Source organism: Pipistrellus hanaki (genome assembly GCF_964339955.1).
Source record: "Pipistrellus hanaki genome assembly, chromosome: 5".
NCBI lineage: Eukaryota > Metazoa > Chordata > Mammalia > Chiroptera > Vespertilionidae > Pipistrellus > Pipistrellus hanaki.
Window position 1 is genome coordinate 50,651,740 of NC_140507.1, and position 15,861 is coordinate 50,667,600.

General features: G+C 38.2%; 2 protein-coding genes across 6 annotated transcripts in view; one reads left to right on the forward strand and one right to left on the reverse strand.

Annotated features, from left to right (window-relative positions):
- Window positions 1-15,861, reverse strand: part of LRBA (LPS responsive beige-like anchor protein) — a 514,593-nt gene that overhangs the window by 208,924 nt on the left and 289,808 nt on the right. The gene's annotated exons all lie outside the window — the stretch shown is intronic.
- MAB21L2 (mab-21 like 2) lies at window positions 8,694-12,598 on the forward strand. The gene has a single exon (XM_084886777.1). It carries the CDS (start codon window positions 10,847-10,849, stop codon window positions 11,924-11,926), a length of 1,080 nt encoding a protein of 359 aa, XP_084742903.1. The 5' UTR covers window positions 8,694-10,846; the 3' UTR covers window positions 11,927-12,598.

Here is a 15,861-nt window from a genome sequence, read left to right on the forward strand (position 1 = left end):
CATGATTAAATAAAAATCTAGTCTATAATATAAGCAAAACTTTACATAAGAGCCTGTCCTAAGTAACCTTGCAGGGTTCCTTTATAACTAATTAGCTCATTTCTTTATTTCTTAACTAGGTAAATGTGTCTCTTAAATTCTCAAAAGCTTAAAAGCAAACTCTGAGTTGCAGTCTTATCCAAATTAAAACTTCAAAAACTTATAATATAATTACTGACTCTCTTGCCAGACCCCGGGTCCAGTACATGTTCGAGTAAAGAAGTTTAGCTCTATAACTTCCACCCCTCAACCTAAACCTCCACTCACTTGTCAGTTAAAGGTTGGGCGATTTATTGACTGCCTCTGGATGCATACTGTCAGTGAGGAAGGAAATATGAGAGAGGGTTGTCGCTACTGTTCTGGAGCTCATTGATAATGACATACCTGCCTCTGTCACCCATTACCCATACTACAAACTACTTAGACCTAACTGAAAAATCAATAGCCTACTTGCACTGGTTCCTGTGGCTGCCTCCTTTGATTGTCAGCTCCTGTCTAGGGTCAGCACTTACATGAAAGGGGCTGTGACTGCCTGATGCTTTCAGGACAACCTAACGATATGAAACTAGCCAACAGAACAGTAAATTCTGTCTCCATGCCCTCCTCATCAATTAGGCTTTGACTAGGCTTGCCTGTAGAAACCTGACCTTTTAAGTTTAGGTGAATATGGACTAGCTGAACACACCATTGCCCTCAGCACTGAGCCAGGAAATCTACTGACAGGTTAAACAAAACAGAAGGTTGTAACTGTCATAATTTGCATTGCACTTTCACGCCAACAAGGGTGTTATCAGTAGGGGCAAGCCCTGGAACACACAACTCCAGCACCCTTAAGCCATGCCACTCATAAATTTTCAAGAGAAGTGAGATAAAACATAAATTCACCAATAGCGATGCATTTCTCATCTCTTAGTCTTTTAGGTTTGCACTTTGCAAACCCACCGAGTGTCCATCAACAACTTTCTCAGTGGTCACCTGGCAATGCTATTGCATTAATGAGATACTTCCAATGAACACAACACAGAAGTGAAAATAACTCAATTCTAACTGAAAAACTATTTTAGAAAGAATTTATAATACAGAAGACAGACTGAGCGATATCTCAAAATGAGAAAAATTAGGCCTCAATATGAGGTCTTTTCCTGCCTCACTTCCCCTCTCTCTAAAAATATCCACAAGCTTAGACAATAAAGGACTGCATAAGTGAAGAGAGGTGTTGAAATTATTTCCTACCATGCTGCTCTGATACAGCATCTTTTACAGTTTGAGAGGAAACTAAGAACATCTGTAAAATAAAAGATGTTAACACTTTTATGCTTGTCAGATCTTCTGATGAAAACAAGAGAAAAGCATGAGAAAGCAGTATAACTTTACTTTAGTGACTCACGTTTTCAAAACCATTTCCCTGCTTGGATCTATCTTTAACACAACATGAATATGGTAATATTATAGTTGCTTAGAAGAATGTCATTTCTCTAAGAAGAAGAATGATAATACTATATTTTTAAAAGGTTAATTGTGAACTTGATTTCGTTTAGCTTCAAGATCTAATATTTATAGGATAACTAATCTTAATGAAAATGCCAAAAACATTGAGTCAACTCAACATTTTAAGAAAAAACAAACCCGCTAACCTTGCAGACACTTTTAAAACAATGTTTTTCATTGTTTTATGATGAGCCTGGCCTGTTTTCATATTTTATGATGCAGTGACCACCAACAATAATCATCATACTCTTAGAGTTTATTCCATGGTGCTATTTGGTTGTCCCTCACAACTGTCTTCAATCTATAATTTGTAAATTTTTTTTGCTTAAATCTAAAACACAAACTATAACCATATGTAAATTTATTCATTCATATGATTTTTTCATGTTAAAAAATATCATGTATTGCCCTGGCCGGGTGGCTCAGTTGGCTGGTGAATGGCCCTGTACACCAAAACAGTTATGGGTTTGATTCCCAGTCAAGGCACACACTTAGGTGCAAGTTCAATCACTGGTACAGGAGGCAATTGATAGATGTTTCTTTTTTTCTCTTTCTCTCTCTCTCTCTCTTAATTAAAAAATCAATTAAAAAACATATCCTTAGGTGAAGATTTAAAAGTTTTTACATGTACTTATAATGAAGCACCACTAAAGTCTAAATTTTGCAGAAATATTTCTCATTTGAAATAAACTAATAAGATATAAACTACAACTTTACTCATGTTATGGTAGGAAATTGAAGGTTTTTTTAATCTAGAAAAGGTAAAAACAAAACAAAACAAAAAAACAACAACAACAAAAAAAAAAACTCCTAATCCATTTCCCTATTTTATAATTGAAAAAATAGTAAGTAGAAACAGTCACTTGATCAAGTTCACTTAGATCACTTGTAGCCAAGCTAGAACAAAAACTCAGGACTGTCTCCCTTTATTTTATCTATCCATTTAAGTTATGTGATAGCAACAACCTTCTATTTTTTAAAAAGTACATAGTTTTGTGTCATTCATTTTTAATTGATGTTACAATTTTTAGAAAGTTTTGACGAATTTGCAGAAAAGATTAGAAGATGTGTAGAATATTTACCCAACAAGGTACTATAGAACAAATAACTATTAGAAATAGAAGTCCTAATTGAGCATGCTTGGACCCGTCACTTATCTAAAATGATGATTAACTGTGCATCTGGTAGCCTTTCAGGTCCTTTGTGTGCACCTATCTGATAGCAAAGTGAAAGGGCATGGATAGTGTCTGGTCCCAGCAAGCAAATCATTTGAAAACAGTCATAGCCATAGATCAAAGATTTTTCACTCTATCCAGGCTGATTTAAACCTACTAACCCGGGTTTTGTCTCGAGACAAAACCAGTCAGAACATAAGAGAATGATGCTGTAGAATCCAGAGATAATAAGGGAAGATAGGAAAGCCCTCAGAAGAGAAACAGACTGGCAGAACCTTGATATTCACAGGCCAAGACAGCTGTTTTATATCCCAGCTTTATTTCAGAGGGTTAAAGAAAATTTTCAATTCTTCAGATCATCAAATATTATTTCATTTATACCCTACAGATATCTTCTATACCTAGACTAGAACCATGAAGGATTTTTGTTGTTGTTTAACCACTACAAAGAATTAGAATAACCTCTCAGCACATCATTTTTACTCTAACTCACTATGTTTGAAAGAGTGAACAAGCTAGATTTTTAACATTTCCATTAAAAATAACAAAAAGTTCATTAAAAATTCTCTGAAATTTTAGGAGATTGATGCCAAATTATTACTACTAATAATAATAACAGATGAAGTGAACACTAAGATGTTTAAAAAGGTTAGTTTTCCTACAGAATAACAAAAAGTTACCAATAGGATATGCTTAACTAGTAATTTTAAACACAGGTCCATAATATGTCTCAAATGACCAAAAATACATAGAATCTGGACTAAGTATAGCTCAGTACAGCATAATCTATACTCCTAATCTCAATCATCTGTTCCATAAATGTCTGGCACTGATCACCAAGGGGGAGTAGAAAAGGGAATTGGGATGGCTCTAAAATCTGAAGACCATGTTCTACAAGTGAATCGGTAGTAGTAGCTTCTAAACAAAGGATATCACACCTTCATTAAACCATAAAATTTGGATTTATTTGGCATCAATTTCAATATTCACTAATCCTTATTTTCCTATCTACCTTCCGTAAATGATATTAAAAGACCAGTAAAATTGGTTTTCTAGGTGAAAGAGAAACAAATAAGATTCCACAAATTATGTAATCATTCCTTAAATGGTTAAAGAGTTGGCTTCACTAAAAGCACCCTTTCATTGTTGAAGATTTTATAGTGAGTTATGAAAGACAAAGTTATTTGACAGGTAAAATTTAATATTTACCTCACAGTATTTTAGTGCATTCAATTGTTAAGGAAAGGAAGGGAAGAAGGAAGAAAGGGAAGGATAAAGAGGGGGATAGAGGGAGGAAGGGAGGATAGATGGATCTTATTCTAACTTTTCAGAGCAAATGTTTATATATGGAAATAAAAGAATATAATAGGTACAACTCAAAAATGTATATATTTGAAATGTGAAAAAAACTAAATGATTTATTGGTAAGACCAAAAGATGAGTACAACATAAGTCAGACTACAATAAGTTCAATGAAACACCTTCTGAAAAATTCTTGTTGAATTAACTTGAATTTCCTTAAGTTTCATATTCTAGCTCAGTAATACAAAGTATTTACTTTTTAGTCAGGCTAAAAGCCTTTTACTTCCATTTTCATGAGTTCTTTTTTCTATCATTATACATTTTGGTGAGATCAAACTCTGCACAGTTTAATAAAGTACTCAAAAATGCAGTTATTATTCTGCTTGGGGAAAAACTAACATGTATCATACTCCAAATTTTCTCATCTTAAATAATATAAGAATTAGACTTATGTTTAATAGGTATAAACATCACTAATCATATATATTGTCCCAGGTAACCCAAACAAACTTAAAAGGCCCACAACAATACTCAAAAGTACATAAAAACATGTATTTTTCAGTACAGCTTGATAGGCTTACTATACAAAGCTAAAGCTACTGCTTTTACCTAACAGAACATTATCTTAAGTTCAAACTATTCAAATGAGAACAATAATACTCCTGGGTTACCAATCAAAAGTTATTGTGTGTGTGTGTGTGTGTGTGTGTGTTGGGGGGAGAGGGGAGGAGTGGTGGGCGGTGTTAGAGAAAACTTGTTCCAGCAACATTATTTACCATTTAAAATTAATAGACACTACAGTAAACTCTTCAAAGACAATATTCAGTTAATGATTTTCTAGACTGATTTCAGAATAATAATTATCAATAAACACAAACAATCTCTATGACACTTCAGAGTTTGGGGAAATTAGATCAGAATAGGGGGAAAAAAGTGGTTTGATTTAACTTTTAATACAATGCGAATAGTATAATTCTGATTCTGACAGTGTTGTTATTAAAGTTTCTTACAGATATTTTAATGTAATTACTTCAATAAAATTTCATCAACTAATACACTAACACATTGTCTGTGTTATTTTCTTTTTGTTTTAACTGGAATTTTAAAACCAGAAAATTTAATTGTTATTTATTTCCCCATTAATATTTTGATCAAAAAATATTTTTAAAAAGTCAAATGCACTTTTAAAAATATATCGAATGATTAACTGTATAAGAACTAAAAATTTAGCAACCTCATATATGTTCCAAAATCAGATTTTAGATGATCAGAACACATACAGGCAAACATAGTGTGCTTTGTTTTTGAAAAAGTACAAATCCTTCAGAATTGGGTTTTTTAAGTTAATAATCTGATTTTTTTATAGGCAAATGTTTTCTTAGAAGACAACATCAGTATCATGCAATCTATTATCTGTATAATCTGGTAAATATTATTAATATATGCTATTTCTACCGATAATAAAATAATGGATACCTTTTTACTCTCGGTGATATGATAAAATAGAAAATGCACTGAAGTTTAACTCAGTAAATAGATTTATTTCTCATGAGTAAATATCAGCAAAAAATAAAGCTGTTTGAGGTGTCTGTATTCTCTTGAAATATAAACAGGATTATAACTGTCAGATGTACAGAAGCACTGACTTCATTAGTTTGGTTTTGCGTCTGAGAAACACAACAAGAACTACTGAATCACTTCTTTTCAAATCCATATATTCCCTCCAGCAGTCCCAGCTTCATCAGCAGTGCAGCAATGCACAAAAATGACAGACAAAAAGCATTAGCTTTCCTTTTCTCTCATACTGATAGCCTAGAAATGGAAGCCAGGGTTCTTTTGGAAAGCACTTGAGCTGAGGCTCTTTAAGTCAACTGCTGCAGGAAAATATAACTGAATTCTCAATGCAAGAAAGGATAATACCAGAATTGGACTATTTCTTTCCAAGAAAAGTTCTTTTTGAAAAAATAAAATACTATATTATTATCTTTGAATAAAATGTAACATTAGCCTTCTAGCGGAATTGCTTATTATTCTTCAGTAAGAAATATTTTCAGTTTTTTAAGTTATTTGGTCAACTCATCACCTTTAACACCATTCAAAGAGCACCCAGTTCTACTTCTAGTTTTAAATATAAAAAGGCCTCCAAGTTAAAATATACCAATTTTATTTTGAAAGTATCTTACTTGTGTAAATAGTTAAAATTTTTATTTCTAAGTTTCTGGCTTTCGTGTTTCACTACAAGAGGAAATTCAATTAATAATTAAAAGTTTATTTAACCATGATCAAGTAAAAACAGGATGTAATGTGTAATCTGGAACTTACACATTCCCATTTTTTAAAATAACTAGTATAGTATTTGCTAAAATTTGGCTCATTTTGTAAAGGCTACAGGAAATTTCAGACTGAAGTTTAAACACACACACTTTAGTTTATAGTAACTAAGCACACCCCGCCTTGGTTTTACCTTCTACATCCTCATAAAACGTACCAAATGTAATGATGATGGAGAAGGTAAAGCCTAGAGAAGTCTGAAGCTTATGGACTACCGAAAATCCAAAACAAAACAAAAAATTCAAATCACACCCTGAATGTCCTCCTCTTTTTAGGAATGTCTGCAGCTATCCTAACATCACAGGTCTGGGCAGAAGCAAGCTGATGTTGGCACTGTCTAAACCAAACAAACAAGATGTTTAACAGTCAAATAAAATGTCCTGCAGCCTCCCTAATGAATTTGTCAAGGACCATCAGATTTCGCTCCCCCTCTTTTGCCTCATTAACTCAAGTATGATGAGATGGATTATAACAAGAGAATACAGATCAATCGGCCTGAAGACTTGAAGTGGCTTTTAGCCTCTAGAGTTTCTTTCTCTCACTTGGTCTCCTTTAATAGAACGTGGTATCTCCTGCAGAAGGGGCTGCCACTTCGTTTTAATACACCATCAAGGAGCTGCTGATGGACTTCTATACTAACATACATAAAAGCAGAGGTGACAGGGGCTCTTCAATTACAGCCTCCTCAGATACCGTTTCCCCCTTCAATTATTCAACCAGAGGAAGAGAGCGAGCGGATTCGCAAACAGCAGAGGCAGCTCAGTTCCGAGAGCGGAGGCGGCCTAGGGAGTTGGGTGGGGGAGGGGGAGAAGGGAACTGGCAAGAGGGAGCATTATTTGCTGGAAGTGTTTAAGTTTATTGCTCGAATGATGTTTCTAATTAGTACCGCGACAATAAATTAAAGTCGCCTTTGTTTAACTGATTTATTATTTACTAGAGCATCTACCTTAGACAGGGTAAATTGGTAATGGATTGTTTTTAAATCAAAACATTTGTAATGTTTTATCAACTCTCAGCCTCTGTTGTAAAAGTGGGGAAACGCTGGGAAAGGGGTGCAAGAATCTTAGCTGTGCTTGACAAAGCGGAGAGGAGAGGAGAGGAGAGGAGAGAAGAGAAGAGGAGAGATGTGAGATGTCAGGCAATGGCGTCTAGCTCAGCAAGGCCTGCGCCGCCTCGCTACGCAGAGAGGCATGGACCGCGTCCCTGGGCGCCTACCCTGGACCGGCAGTACGCAGCGCCATGGCCCGGAGGATGCACTACCGCGGTCACCCCCAGACCTTTTCGCACTCACTCACTCCCAGGGGCATCTCAGGCCATGAGGACCAGAGGAAATGAAGAAGTGGCCACCTCCTGGAGGGTTGGGGAGGGAAAGCATTGCCCCCTCTGGCCCTGCCAGAGTCTCTCCCCAGTAACTGCCCTCGGCTAAGGGCCCTTTCCTGGCTGTTCACACAACTCCCTGCACCAAAGTGTCCCTCCTGCCCAGTAATATTTCCCAGGGCGACGGTGTGACCCACAGGCAATAGGCGGGTAATCCACGGAGTCCGGGCTTCACACATGCCAACCCCGAAGGCGCAGCAGGCAGCTCAGCATCCTCAGGCAGCCCAGCGTCCGCCCCTCTCCCCCGCACGTCTCTGCCACTCCTGGGTGGTTGACTAAAGCTGTGTCCAAATTTCAAGTATGCTTACTTGCAACTGTGCATCCCAACTCCTCACTACTGAACACAGATTCCACGCAATAAATTCGACTTAATTTTTTTTTTAAATGTCCCAATGGTTCTTTCGAAAGGGACTTAGGACAACAAAGTGAATGGGTGACAAGGTAGTGGACTAAACCAGCCACGTAAGAAAGGACTAAGAGGTCCAAGCATCTGGCAGGAAGGAGGAGGAGAGAAATAAACTTCCCCTAAGCAAATGAATTCAGGTTCACCTGGTCCCGTTTTAAGAAAGCAAGTCAAGCCCTCCCAAGGGATTTTGAAAAAGCTGCATGCCAGGTTTTGCAAAACGCAGTCTTCCCCAAAGGGCTTCATAGTTTCATCCTTACGGCATTATCAAAAAATACAATGTACTGACTTTAAAAATAATAATAATAATAATTATTATTATTATAATCCCGCCTATTTGATTTGTCTAAAAAAAGACTCAGAAACCAGACAGACATCCAAGGTTCAAACATAAACCCTGAATATTGAGCAAATCACAAACACTGTCATAGCTTTTTCATACAAAAGTACCGAAACGCTACAATGGGTACAATACATACACTAAAGCACAAGCATGTGTTTCATTGAAATGCCAAGGGAGGAGTGAAGCCATCTGTGTAATCAATAACAGGATAGTTATAGATTTTTGCATTGCAGTAGTGAGTCTTTTAAAAGCAAAAGTCAATTATGAAAATAAATTCATTTTACAAATGAAACTGTATTACATCCGAAAATACTCAAAATTAGATTTACAACATTGGCATTTTAAGAAAATTTTGATTCAGGTTCACATTTACTTCCTTTCGTTTTTAAGTTCAAAATGGTTTCAGTGACTTATTTTGATGTAAACATACATCCAACAAAATTCTACCATCTATAAATCTGCACCATCTCCCGAAGCTTAAATATATTTTCTAATAACTGGCTAATTATGGTTAGTCCTTGTAAGAACAAAGTAATAGCATTAAATATACCTGAATCTTAATTATGAAGTATCCATTATCAAGCAAGGTGCTTGCACTACTTTTGCCCTGCCCCATTTTTTTAAAAACAGCATATGAAAATTACTGAAAAGAGATTTATAGTCATCAACCCTCATCCCATACCCACCCCGACACACACTGGTGCACTTATACAGCAACTGCTCTGGCTCTTGGCAACAATGGGGGTGGAGAGACTTTAGGAGAGAAGAAAATCTAGAAAATGTTGGGTCCTTTCCCAAATTCCCGTCCTCCTCCCATTTGCCTTTAAGCGAAAGTGATTTTGTTAGTTTGCACCTTCTTCGCTATGTTGATAGAGAGGGAGAAAAAAAAAAAGTAAACCTTTCTGAACCACTGCTACTCTCCCTCCAGTTACTCCGGTCATCTCCAGGAAGTCCTTTCTATATAGACTCTTTTTCTTCCTTGCAACTGATAAGAGAGGAGGATAAAGAACAGGGGGCTGTAAAATGTGTGTGAGCATTTGACTGCTACTATCTCCTCCTATTTTCTTACTTCTCCCTTTACCCTCTTTCTTTATCAAGCGCAGCGGTGGCTGCTACTGTGGGCCAAGCATGCCTGTCTTCTCTCTCGGATTGGCTAAAGCAGTGACAGCTTGGATAGTGATTGTACGAACTGAAGCTCCACCCCCCTCATGATGGCCCTGGACCATTCATAAACTAAATAACTCCAGGAAACAGCAAGGCAGGGAGAGGGGAGAGTGGGGAGAGAGAGGTGAGCGAAAGAGAGCTAGAGAGATTTAGAGAGAGGGGAGAGAGAGAGAGAGAGAGAGAGAGAGAGAGAGAGAGAGAGAGAGCAAGGGAGGGAAGAGAGATTAGGAGGGGACAGGGAGAGAGACCTCAGAGGGGAGGAGGGAGAGAGGACTCAGAAAGTGGAATCTGCACAAGCAACCTAAGGGGGAGGAGAAGAAAAACCCTAGCATCATTCTAACTAAACCCCAGATGCAACGCAAGCAAAGACTTCGTCACATTAAAATACACTTTGTGAGGGCCAAGATTATAAATTACGAAGCAGAAATGAATATCAAACAACTTCCAGCGGTTTGCACCTAGAGAAAAACAAGAAGAAGGCGCTGCAAACAAACAAGTCCAGTCCTAACAACGCCTCCAGGAGGAAAAGAGGAATACCGCTACAACACGACCCCCTGAGAAGTGGCCAGACCGGCACGCTGAGCGCGCAGGACGTCTGCACACATCGGAGGGTGCCACTGACTCGGTGCACTTCGCTGCTCTCTGGACATTAATTACATCCTTCACCTTGCATTTGGGGGAGGGTGAGGAAGGCACTCACCTAGGCTGAGTGAAGAAGTCCTACCGGCTTGGGAGACAAGTTTAAGAATGAAACACTGAATGTTTCGCTTTTATTTTTAAATTTCCTTTGGCACTTAAAAGATCTCATTTGCAGATTTCTGGACAATCTCGGCAGCAGATATCTAAACTAACCCTCTTGTTAACCTGAAGTTCTCTCGTCTTCTCTTTTCCCTCCTCCCACTTATCTCTCTGGCAAGCACATCTTTATTTTGCATATCAAGAGAAAGCAAAGAAAGTCCCAGCAGGTACTTTTCTTTTTAAAAGATCACTTTTTTTCCTCTCTAATTTTCTGGAGAAGAAAAGGATTTCGGACAGAGGGGAAAGGGAGATCTGGCCTGCTGTCGCATCAGCGGGTCAGCCCAGGTGGAAAACAAGAGTGAAAGTGGGGCTGAAGGGGAGCGCACCGCCTCTTTTGCGAGCCGCAGGGCCACCACCAGTGCGTGAGCCTTGGATCCCTCAACGTATTGCGAGACGCCGGTGTATAGCCCGGACCTGTGCCCCAACATGATCGCCGCTCAGGCCAAGCTGGTCTACCAGCTCAATAAATACTACACGGAGCGCTGCCAGGCGCGCAAGGCGGCCATCGCCAAGACCATCCGAGAGGTCTGCAAGGTGGTCTCGGACGTGCTGAAGGAAGTGGAGGTGCAGGAGCCTCGCTTCATCAGCTCCCTGAGCGAGATCGATGCCCGCTACGAGGGGCTGGAGGTCATCTCGCCCACAGAGTTCGAGGTGGTGCTCTACCTCAACCAGATGGGCGTCTTCAACTTCGTGGACGACGGCTCCCTGCCCGGCTGCGCGGTGCTCAAGCTGAGCGACGGTAGGAAGCGGAGCATGTCTCTCTGGGTGGAGTTCATCACCGCGTCCGGCTACCTCTCGGCGCGCAAGATCCGTTCTCGCTTCCAGACGCTGGTGGCTCAGGCGGTGGACAAGTGCAGCTACCGGGATGTGGTCAAGATGATCGCGGACACCAGCGAGGTCAAGTTGCGCATCAGGGAGCGCTACGTGGTGCAGATCACCCCGGCGTTCAAGTGCACCGGGATCTGGCCTCGCAGTGCTGCGCAGTGGCCTATGCCTCACATCCCCTGGCCCGGCCCCAATCGGGTGGCGGAGGTCAAGGCCGAAGGGTTCAACTTGCTCTCCAAGGAGTGCTACTCGCTGACGGGCAAGCAGAGCTCGGCAGAGAGCGACGCCTGGGTGCTGCAGTTCGGGGAGGCCGAGAACCGCCTGCTGATGGGCGGCTGCCGAAACAAGTGTCTGTCGGTGCTGAAGACCCTGCGGGACCGCCACCTGGAGCTGCCAGGCCAGCCGCTCAACAACTACCACATGAAGACGCTGCTGCTGTACGAGTGCGAGAAACACCCGCGGGAAACGGACTGGGACGAGGCGTGCCTGGGCGACCGGCTCAACGGCATCCTGCTGCAGCTCATCTCCTGCCTGCAGTGCCGCCGCTGCCCGCACTACTTTCTGCCCAACCTCGACCTTTTCCAGGGCAAGCCCCACTCGGCCCTGGAGAGTGCTGCCAAGCAGACCTGGAGGTTGGCCAGGGAAATTCTCACCAATCCCAAAAGCCTGGACAAACTATAGGGTGCCTGGGACTGCTTGAAAAGCGATGCACACGGGAATGCTCTCATCCACCCCAACACACGACAAACAGCCAGCGGGAACTCCGGACACAAACTTTTATGCTAAGCACCTAAAAGAAGCAGGAACCAAGCAGCAGCAGAGCTCCGTGAATGCACAAGCCAACAAAAAGAGAGCAACCCGACCGATCGACAAACCAAACACCACAAAATCACATTCTTGCACAAAGTGATCCTTCTCTTCCAAACAATGTGAATTTAAGAGGTCACACAAAAGAAGCAATCGGGCTTTGCCACCACAAAATGAAACCCAAGGTACATTTTCAAATCAATGTATAGTAGTTCTCCCTTTTTCCTTCTCTCCCTTTCTCTCCTTTCCTTCCTTCCTTCTCTCACTTCTCCCTCTCTCTCACTCGTTCTCCCTCTCCTTCTCTCTCTCTCTCTCTCTTTCTCTCTCTGACTCATTTCATTTTGTTTTGGGTTGCCTGAATGTTGTCACCAAGTGAAAAAAAAGTATTTAATTATATGTAAAATTTCTCTTTTAAAAAAAGTTTTGCTGATGTTAAATGTATCTCAGTGCCAATGTCAGATTGTGCTCCTCCCTCTCTTGCACCTCTACCCTCACCCTAAGCAGTCTTGTTGAAAACAGTAATAAAAATATTACTTTACATTGTAATTGACTGTTTGTGGATTGTTCTTAAATGAAGGCAGGTGAGATCACAACTTACAATTCACAATGTAAAGATGTGAATTTGAGCAGCTAAACACAAGAAGCTGCCATTTGAACTTTAATTTGCAAAATCACAAATACAGCACATTTTGTAGGTTTAATCATTCAAATTCCGAACAAAATCCTTAGAAAAGAGAAAATATTAATTTTTACTCAACAAGATAATGTGTGTGTTTTAAGATTAAAAGTAATATCTTCCTTCACACTTGAAAAAAAGAATACATTTTATATAGAAAAACAAATTTTGATCCTAATTTTTAAAGAGAGAAAAATTATTTCATATTTACAAGGAAGGTATTTGCTTTTTATGCCATAATTTTTAAAAATTCACTCTGAGACTGCAATACAAAGGAAATACTTGTGGATCTTTTCTGAAGAGTTAGCACTATCAGATGACACTTTTCCTTCAATCATTTGTCCTCTTCAAGTTTTAAATAATAAAAACTTAACAGTTAACTCAATCACACCAAAAAATGAATAAAGTGTTTATAGCAATAGTCCTTTTCCTAGCAAATGGTGATATGAACAATCCAGATTTATGAAATACTTCAATATTTTAAATTGCTTAGTTATAAATGTCATCACTATGGTCATTTTTTCTTTTAAATCCCTAGAATTTTTCATGATTATTCTGAAGCTTCTTATAGGCAATTCAAACCAAAAAAAAGGTTTGGATATAATATTTCTGACCAAAGGAATATTACTGTTTCAAGAATTTACAAATAGGAAAAGTACTTTCTGTTCTTTCTGCCTTTCTATGGTAACAATCCAATATACCCATTACATTTCAACTTAGAGAAAGGTTTCTTTTTAAAACAAGGAAATAACTGATTATAAAATAAAGTAATTGGTAAAACTGAAAGTATCTGAAACAAACTGATTTCTCTTCTTCATATTGGAGGCAACTATGTACTCCATTAGATATGCTAATGCTAATGATGAGGCACAGGTACAGAATATATGTCAGATGTTATCCTGTAAAATTTATTCTTTAAATTATCCCAGTTTTTAATTTAATGAGGAAAATCCATGAATGAGAGATATAAAGAAAAAATGTCCTAAAATAGCAATTTTACAGAACAGAGGAAGAAGTGGGGGAGGGAGTGTAAGGACTGATGAGCAGCAGGACAACAGAAGAGAGGGATGAAAATCAAGGAAGGTACTTAGAGCTCTGGTTCACTTGACCAAACAGGCTTCAGCCATAAAATTCCCTGGTGAAATTTCCACAGTAAAAATAGTTCTAGTCTAGAAATATAAACTTTGATCTCATTAGCTCTGAAATCATCTCCACTCTAAACCTATGTCTTTTCTGTAGTTGCAGAACAAATGCACCGTAAGAATAAGTGGTGCAGAAAATTCACCAATTTTTTAAAAATAACAAAAATGAATTTATTCTCTTGGGAAAATGTTCTGATTTTTAAGAACATTTTCAAAGCAAGTAAGAAGTGCTTACATTTACAAAGTAATGATTTAAAGACAATGTTTAGTTTAAAAGATTAAAATAACATCTTAAAATGACCATTTTTTTCACTCTCAAAAGTATTTACAGTATTAGTCACATATCTCCCTCTAATTATCCCAGGAAAAGCTTTTAACTTTTGACAAAAATAAACAAAATTTTCCAAAATTCAGTATCTTTTTCCTTCCTTATTTAATTTGATGCAATCGACACAAGTGTCCTCACTACAAACAGCCTTAAAGCACCATGTCTATTCAAAATAAATTCTTCCAAAAACAGATTGAAAATTTTTTCAATATAAATTAGCAGAAGTTTTTATTTCTGTAACATTAGGCAGGTTGCTGTGGAACAAAACAATTTCTGTGACTAAGGTAAAAGACCCCTGCATTGCACAAGCAACAGGGGGAAAATTAATTTAATGATGCTACACAGAGTAAGATCACAGGAATATAAAAATTATAACTTCCCCCAAAGGAACAAATAACTTCAGTGAGTCTAATTGCAAAGACTGGCAAAAATTCCAGTATTAAGTACAATTACTTAGACACCTTTAAATCACAATTTAGATTTTAAGCCATGTATGTCCAAAAGCCTAATCGATATTCTGAGTTAAATTCCAGCCTCTAAAACTCACAAACTACCACAAATTAGAGAATGTAATTCATTTTGGTAAACTTTCTTTCCTAAAGAAACTAAAATACATTTTCAGACATTTCAACTCTGTAAAAAGGAAAAAAATAATGCAAAAAATCTGAAGTAAAGTTTTCTCTATGCTGGATTAGCTGAATTATCAAGGTCAAAATGAGCTGTTTCACTGTAGCTTTCCTTTTGTACAATCTATCAAATCCTGTTAATAAAGGCAGCAATTTCGAAACATTGTATTAGAAACATACATAAGACAAGAGATGATTATAAAGTTTTCAAAAAAATTATAACATTTTCACCAAGAACTACTTTGAAATACTTCTAAATCACTAAAACTTAATGATTCACATGATTACAAAACCTAAGAACCTTCCACCAATAAATTCAGAATGTATATATGTGTGTATGAATGTATCTATGTGTGTAGTATGCACACACACAAAAGCTATCAGTGTGTAAAATATTCCAATTTTTTAAACCACTTTTCTTTCTACAGGATGCTTATTTTGCTCATTTTCAACGAGACTTTCCTCTCAGAACAAATCCTACCATTCACATTCATGAAATAAACATAATTTTGGCTTTATGGCCTAGCCACAAATGTTTCTTAGTAAAATAAAGTTGCCAAGGTCTGAAAAGTAATCAGAAATGCATTTTAAAGAGGAAATTACATTTTCATTTAAGAATAGGAAATTATGCAGTGCCTTGTAAAATCGACTTCAGGTAATGGGAAACAGAGTACCTCATACACACACGAGACACGCATGCACAACAGAGTAGTAAGTCATGAGGACAAAGCAAGGAGAGTGATATATTGGTATTATACCTAGAAAGCAGAAAGGCTAAACAAAATAATTCGTCTCTCGATCTCACTGAATTTTGTAGCTTAATTCACCCTGGACCCTTTGAGGCAAAATATATTTATAGAAGATATTCCCTGAGGTTCTTCCCCCACCCTTGAATGAGCTAATGATAAATGCAATTAAGTGGGAATTGTTTTTGAATCTAAATGAACTTCAATAATCTAACTAACTGGTAAGGGAGTCATAAGCTAAAGAAAATAGTTGCCTGCAAAGAGACAGAAAAATCAGCAAGACATTCAAAC